At 40.8% G+C, this 7,719-nt stretch overlaps 1 protein-coding gene across 1 annotated transcript in view; it reads left to right on the forward strand.

Annotated features, from left to right (window-relative positions):
- Positions 1-7,155, forward strand: part of CALM1 (calmodulin 1) — a 10,731-nt gene extending 3,576 nt beyond the window's left edge. Inside the window, exons 3-6 of the mRNA XM_006925526.3 lie at positions 439-582; positions 2,749-2,855; positions 3,252-3,387; positions 3,554-7,155. Of these exons, the coding sequence (XP_006925588.1) occupies positions 439-582; positions 2,749-2,855; positions 3,252-3,387; positions 3,554-3,582 (416 nt within the window). The 3' untranslated portion in view covers positions 3,583-7,155. The remainder of the gene's footprint in view (positions 1-438; positions 583-2,748; positions 2,856-3,251; positions 3,388-3,553) is intronic.
- Positions 7,156-7,719: the final 564 nt, after the last annotated feature.

Genomic DNA, 7,719 nt, shown 5'->3' on the forward strand with positions numbered 1-7,719 from the left:
TTGGAAAAATCTGAATGCCATGTAGAGAAAACATACTGGTGACTTGGGAATGTACAGTTCTAGTAACTTCTTCAAATTGATATGAGACAAGGCATTCTCATGTGTACAAATTTAATGGGAAGAGACTTTAAGGGAACACATGGACCAATCTTCACTTGTCACATTGGACTTAGGACTGATTTAAACGTGTTCAAGTTTAGCCTTTAAAAATGTGAGTCTATTGTGGTTTTATGGAGCTGGTTACTAGGAGCAATGTTTGCTTTATGGATATAAAGGTCAGTCCAGCAGGACTTTTGTGCTCTTTATTTCAATAGAGTCCAGGCAGTTTTTGAGAACTTAAACACCTTGGACAGCTTGCTTGGCCAGCCCTAGGAAAGTGTGTATTGTGGCTGGGTTGGGTAAAGACATTTATTCTAAAAGGTAAACTTTTGTTTTCAGAATTCAAGGAAGCTTTCTCTCTATTTGACAAAGATGGTGATGGCACCATCACAACAAAGGAACTTGGAACTGTCATGAGGTCACTGGGTCAGAACCCAACAGAAGCCGAATTGCAGGATATGATCAATGAGGTGGATGCTGACGGTAAGGGCTTTAGAACTATGAATGAGTGCCACTGTTGTGTAATTCACGTTCAGACATGTTGGGAGATTGTCTTTCACGTCCCCAGAACAAAGCAAATGTACAGATGGTACATTTGTGGTTGCCTTAATGGCCATTGACAATTAAAACAGAAGATTATGGACCTGCCTTTCACCCTGCTCAATGTCTAGAACATTTCCTGGATCGGATCACTGTATTGTTCTTTTCTACCTGCTGTGACCTACAGCTCAATCTTTTATCAACTGGCCCATGAATCTGCACTGAGTTCTGTGGGGATGTAAAAAATAAATAGCCATAGACCTTTGAAAAAAGCTTCCTGTCTCTAAGAGGAGCAGAAAAACACCAAGCAAAGTGGGCGAAGAGCACTCTTCTTAAGTATTTGCATAGAATTGGATACAGTGTGAGCCAAAAATGTGTTTATTGAAGAGAATTTTGAAGGTCACGTGAGGCTTGAAGGTGGGGTACATGCTGACTGGGGAATAGAGCGACAGAACCTAATAGAAGGCGATGTATAAGGCATGGAGCAAGAAGGAACAAACAGTGACCCCTGTAGTAGTTCGTCACCGATTGGTCATTCATTCCTCTGGACTCTTTGGATGATAGACTTTATTGTTTACTCTCTTCCATCAGTAAACAGTTTTTGGCCACTCCCTCCCCCCAAAAGAAATGTATTTTTGGAAACCATATATATGTACTAGTAAATATACTATATAGCATTGTAGAACTTAATAAGCTTTTAAAAGGCGAGCAAAGAATAAACAACTTGGATCTGGATTACTTTCTAGATGGTTGCCTTGATAGTAGTCATTAAATATAGAATCAAAAGGTGATAAAGTGGAGTTACACTTGTCCGGTCATGTGCATTTAGAAGCAGGGGCTTCGGTTAAGTTCTTTAACAATGGTTTCAGTCTATTCAAACTGCTTCTGAGGTCTGTTTCCATCCTTAATATTGTTTTAGAAAAAGGTCCCTCATTCTCTCTAGTTTGATAAGATGATCAGCCATATAGAGTGGAAATATAGAGTGGCTCTCTCCTGTTTTGTATAAACCCTGGGAAACTGGGCTTGGGGACCGGCATAGTGTATCAGGCCTTTAGATTGTATGGAACGAGAGAGAGAGGTTGTCCCAGGCGACAAAATCTAGTATTCCCGGTGAATAAATATGATGCCTAAGGACATCTCTATATCACTGTGAGATAACACTCCAAATAATTTTGACTTGCATAAATATCAATAATACTTTAAAATTTTAGAGGCCAAAAGGACTTGAAAGGATCTCTGAGTTACTATTTTAATTTGAAAGTATTGGTGAAAATGAATAACTTAACCCAAGGCTTTTTTTCTTTTAATTTTTTTTTATTTAAGCTACATTATATATTGGATGCTTTGTCTTTGGGGTTTGATTGATATCTCAGTTTTAGAGAAGTTGTTTGGAACCCTGGCCATAGAACAGATTCTTCTGACATGGTTTCCTAGAAGTTAATGGTCTGAGCTGTGCAAACACTTCTGAGCTTTGCCCTTAATGGGAACTAAAGATACTGAGTTGGGGAGAAAACGATTAGGTGACTGAATCGTCATAATGTGGCTGAGAAATGTCATGCCCCCTGTAGAAGACAGTTTCTAAAACTTTATGGTTTATGGCATAATAGAGTCAGTTTATTCCCTCATGATCCTTTTCATCCCTAAAAACATTTTGTGCTCTGGGTGGCCGAAATCTGGGCCTTGACCAGTATCACTAGCCAAGGCAGAGTTGGAGCCCAGTGATTGCCCCGACTTGGAGTGGGGGCAGGGGTATGGGGGAGACAATCTCGACTGCTTCTCCGGTGCTTCCCTTGGGAGTGGAAAGATTCAGCCTGCCGTGCTGTGTGCTTTTTTCTCTTGAACTGTACAGACCCCTTCAGTGGTCAAGGGTCCATATATGCAGTTTCCTTTGCGTCATTAAATGCTATCCAGAGCATTGATTATTAGTTTGAGTTATGTGAAATTGCTCTGTGAAGTACTTCAGTAGTTTAGACCTGCAAATCGTTCAACCTAATAAAATTATCAGTTTGTCTAGCAAAGTGCTTATTCTGTGAAGTTCTAAAATTATTACTGTGGAGGAGCATTACTGGAGCATTTATTTTACATGAGCTTTTTATTTTTTAATTCGAGGCAATGGCACCATTGACTTCCCAGAATTTTTGACTATGATGGCTAGAAAAATGAAAGATACAGACAGTGAAGAAGAGATCCGCGAGGCATTCCGAGTCTTTGACAAGGTAATCCTGCATCTACGTTGCAGATGATACTTCTGTACGGCTTTTTTGCTATTTCTAAAAGCTTCAACAGTCTGTTCTCGTTCTTCCCTAACTGCCTGAGCCTCTAAAATCTCCCTTTCAAATATCCTGACTTATTGCAGTAACCTTATCGAGTGAGGGTAAACAGAATAAATAGAGAAAATTTGAACTAAGGTTCTTGATTGTTACTTTCGATTTCTGTTAGCTTTTGAAAGCCTGTGTGTTTTCTGAGTTTGTCGACTGCACGTATGTGGTGGGTGGAGGTGGGAACTGGAGGTCAGAGGCTTGTCGATGAGAGCAGAGTCAGCAGTAACTCGAGGGCACTATCCCTGCCCACACTATCAGTCACTGTCAGTAATAATCGCTGAATGTTCACAGGATGGCAATGGGTACATCAGTGCGGCAGAGCTACGTCACGTCATGACAAACTTAGGAGAGAAGCTAACAGATGAAGAAGTAGATGAAATGATCAGAGAAGCAGATATTGATGGAGATGGACAAGTCAACTATGAAGGTAAAACACAACAATTCTTAGCTTAGTTTTTAATCTTCCTTTTACGGATATAAACAAGTTAACGGCTTCACAAGACATTCACTGATTTTTTTATGCATAGTAGAGATGTTGTGTTCATTAAGGCTGCTTTTGAAGGTAACTGAAAGTTATGATTATGTCTTTTCAGAATTCGTACAGATGATGACTGCAAAATGAAGACCTACTTTCAACTCCTTTCCCCCCCTCTAGAAGAATCAAATTGAATCTTTTACTTACCTCTTGCAAAAAAAAAAAAAAATCATTTACTCATTCTGTTTCTATATAGCAAAACTGAATGTCAAAAGTACCTTCTGTCCACACACACAAAACAATCTGCATGTATTGGTTGGTGGTCCTGTCCCCTAAAGATCAAGCTACACCTCAGTTTTACAGTATATAAATACTTGTACTACCTTAACGATAAGGAAGCACTTAGTGGACTCCTCGCAGTTCCATTTGCTAATGATTATTAATACACTGTTTGGGCTGGCCAGTTTTTCATGCATGCAGCTTGACAATTGAGCACAGTCAGGCATTTGTATTAAAAACGAAAAATGAAAAAACAAATTCAAAACCACGTCAAATGGGTTCTAGTTCAGTTTGTTAGTATAAATTGTCATCGCTGGTTTACTGAAAGCAAACACATTTAAAATTGGTTTACCTCAGGATGTGTGTAGAAAAATGGGTGAAGGATAAACTGTCTAGACGTAGTCCCACTAGCAGGTTGGTCCTCTTGTACTTCCATGTGCCCTGACCCTTGGTGATGGTGACACACCCTGGTGGCATGCCCACGTGTGTTGGTTTAGCGTTGTCTGCATTGTACTAGAGCGAAATGGGTGTCAGGCTGTCACCGTTCACACAAATTTTTAAAAAGAAACTTTTACCAAGGGAGCATCTTTGGACTCTCTGTTTTTAAAACCTTCCGAACCATGACTTGGAGCCGGCAGAGGTAGGCTGTGGCTGTGGACTTCAGCACAACCATCAACATTGCTGTTCAAGAAATCACGATTTACGTCCATTCCAAGTTGTAAATGCTAGTCTTTTTATTTTATTTTTTTTCCAATAAAAAGACCATTAACTTAAAGTGGTGTTAAATGCTTTGTAAAGCTGAGATCTATACGGGGACAAGGCAGTCGGAGGGGAGGCCAGTGTACCTTTAAATGCCCCCCAGCCCAGCCTTGGGGTTCCCTACCTTCCGGCATTCAAGCACCAACCTCTGAGCCTGAGACCTTGCCTAAACCAAGCAGATGCCGATCGCTTCATGTTTATGGACGTGTAGCTCTATTGTATTTTCACTGGGGGGTGGGGAGGGGAGACTGAATCTTGGTAACTTAATGATTATCTGGGCAGAGCTCTTAAGGAAAAAAATCCACTTTCTCTCAAGCATGTATTTAGGGGTTCTTCTCAGTTGTGCTGCTGATTACCTGTTTTATGTAACTACTTGAGACCATCTGTGCAGGAGACATAATTTAGTGTGTCTGTAATTCAGTCTTTGCTGTGTGTGGTAGAAGCAGTAGTCACTTTTCTAAGCCAGTCTTTATGCCTAAAAGACTACCAGTCATTATTTGATTCACAATTTTTAATTTATGATTACCTTAGCCTCCTTTTACTTTTTAAGTTGAATTGACTTTGCTCTTTTTCCCCTAAGAACTAATGGTAGCCCTTAGCTTGAAAGTCAAATTCTAACCAAGAGGGCATTTCATATCTAATTATAAAACTGTAACCAAAACTAAGAGACCCTGGTACTGGTTTTTGCAGTGGGGTTGGGCTGCTTTGAAAAAGCCCCCTTAAAAGGCTTACTGCATTTAGTGCAGAACTTCTTTTGAAATGAAGGCTAGATGTGCATTTTTCAGAGTGTTAACTGGTTGTATCTTATTAGCAAGATTTGGGTTTGAAGTGTGTGTGTGGGAGGTTTTAATTTGCCAGGGAACAGTGGCAGGCTGCTAGCGAGGCAGTGAGAAGCCCTTGGCAGCCAAATGGGTGCATTCAGGGCTGATTTATAGAGACCCTTGGCTTCTCCCTCTCCTACTCCCCGTCTTTCTGGCATTTTGCAGCTTGTTAGATTTCCTGCCAGAGGGGTGGGTCAGAGCAGTGGAGAGGAGCCCCCCACCCATCTTCCTCTGCTGCTGGTGCTTACACTCAGTGGTTGGTAGAGGAGAGGTCGACGTCGTGAGCGAGGGTTGGCTTTCACAATTCCCTGAATCTGGAAGGAACACCTAAGAATACCTTAGGGGTTCTGGTGAGATTGGACTGAGGGCTCCTGGTTCAAATTAATTAGCGACCTGGATGTTTCTTGCAGGGAGGTCCGGTAGCCTGGCTGTCAACCCAGTCTCAGGCCTATGGTAGATGACCTCTTGGTTGTTTCACAGAGGGTTGAGGGTGATCTGACTTGTTTTTGAAAATTTTGCCTTCTTTCTTACCTTTTCAACCAAGTCTTGTTCTAGAAGCTGGGTGGACTCCATTTTAGTGGTCCCACAGTCTTTCTCAGAAGACTACCTTTAGAATCAGATTCTTCTATGGTCAGGATGCTGTATAGGAACCAGAAACCTTTTCCCCGGTGTCTGCGGAGATTTAACCAGGGATGCCGAGTTCTACTTTGGCGCAGAGGTGCAGCCCAGTCTGCTGTAGCCCTTCTGGCATTTGAGGGGACGGCGAGCCCAGGGGTTAGGTGTTTGCAGTCTGCGTGTGAATTTGTGAGTAAATAGCTGGGTGTTGTGGCAGTACTCTCAAGTTGGTTAGCATCTTCTTGTAAACTCTTGCCCCTAGTTCTAACTGCTCTATAAATATACATATATACTTATATATATATATACATACATATTTATATATATATATAAAGTGACTAGTTTAACTGGCATCCCGCTTGAGCCTGAGACTTGCCATAAAAAACTGCTGAGTACTTGGCAAACACTTTCATAATTTTGTTCTCCATCTGTTTGGGGTAGGTGTTGAGCAAGGCAAATGTATCTTGTTTCAGATGGGCTTTTAAGGCATGGTTGCCGAGGAGGGCTTTTTCTGATTTTTGACAAATGAATTTTTGCACACTTTAATTGGTGTCTTTCGGCAACTTAAACACATTGAAAATTAGCTACTGTACATATTTTTATATTCTCTTTATAAATGCATGTCTGACTGTACTTGTAACCATATTGTAATGAGTTGGCTGTCCAGTAGGCCTAGCACTGCTATGGCCTGTCAGAGTAGCAGCATATTATTCGCCCCTCAGCATACTGGGAACTTTTTCCTAAACGAAGAATGTAAATTTGGTCAATCTGCTCTTTGTTCATTCAATTATTTCAAACATTTGAATTAATTATTGTATATCCTAAATAATCCTTTTACTGTATATTCTAAATTTATCCTTTTGGCAGTGACTAGATTCCACGAATGTGTCTTAATCTATCCCTTCCGCTGGCAGTTAACTATTCTTTTTTTTAATCCCTTAAAGTTGTTCTATAGGAGACAGAAATTCTTTGCTGTCTGTATCCCTTGGAGTACGAAGGTAGTGGCATGGGTGGAGTGTGTGGACTTTCTCCAGCTCTATTATAATGTTCATTAAACATGTCTGTAGCAAAGATGGTGGCGATCTGTAAAGGAGATGGACTTGAACGTTTCTGTAAATCTTGAGATAAACTGGAGATTTAACCACCTCTCTGATGGGGGACCAACTCTTATGGAAACTGTAAATAAGTTTTATTTATAAATCTGGCACTGTATTCAATAAACATTTCTGCAGCCTTTCATCTCTAACTGCGAATTGTGTAGGTTTTTAGCTTGCGTAGCTTTCAATCCCTTTTGCTCAATGAACAAGATATACCTGCCCTCGGATGTAATTCTACCTCTGGGCCCTAGTTTGGTAGGTGAGCAGGAGGGACCAGAAAAACCATAGACACATCCCACTGCAACCCGACTCTAGTTTTAAGTAGTTCGGGTGTTAATAACACATTTTAACACAATCTCTAGGCCTCTTAATGTATCCAGATTTGCTTTATGCAGAAAATGTACATAAAAACACTTCCTGTTAACCTCAGCATTAATCTAAATCTCTTTAGGAATTGTGTAAAGAAATATACTTTAAAAATAAGATGGGAATTTTAAATCACAAGCACATGCCTCTACTGTTGAGAGCAGGGCAGCCGAGGAAAACGGAGTGGGTTGCAACTTTCATTCAGAACCTTGGAGTTGAAACGTTCCCCTTCAGTGCTGTCCCACATGGGCTTCTCTAGCAGGAGAGACTGCTTCTAGGCTCCACCTGCTTCCAGAAGGATATTTTCCGAGCTGCCTAACCCATTTTTTCCCTCCACTGCACAGAAG

Source organism: Pteropus alecto, unplaced genomic scaffold, assembly GCF_000325575.1.
Source record: "Pteropus alecto unplaced genomic scaffold, ASM32557v1 scaffold8, whole genome shotgun sequence".
Taxonomy (NCBI): Eukaryota; Metazoa; Chordata; class Mammalia; order Chiroptera; family Pteropodidae; genus Pteropus; species Pteropus alecto.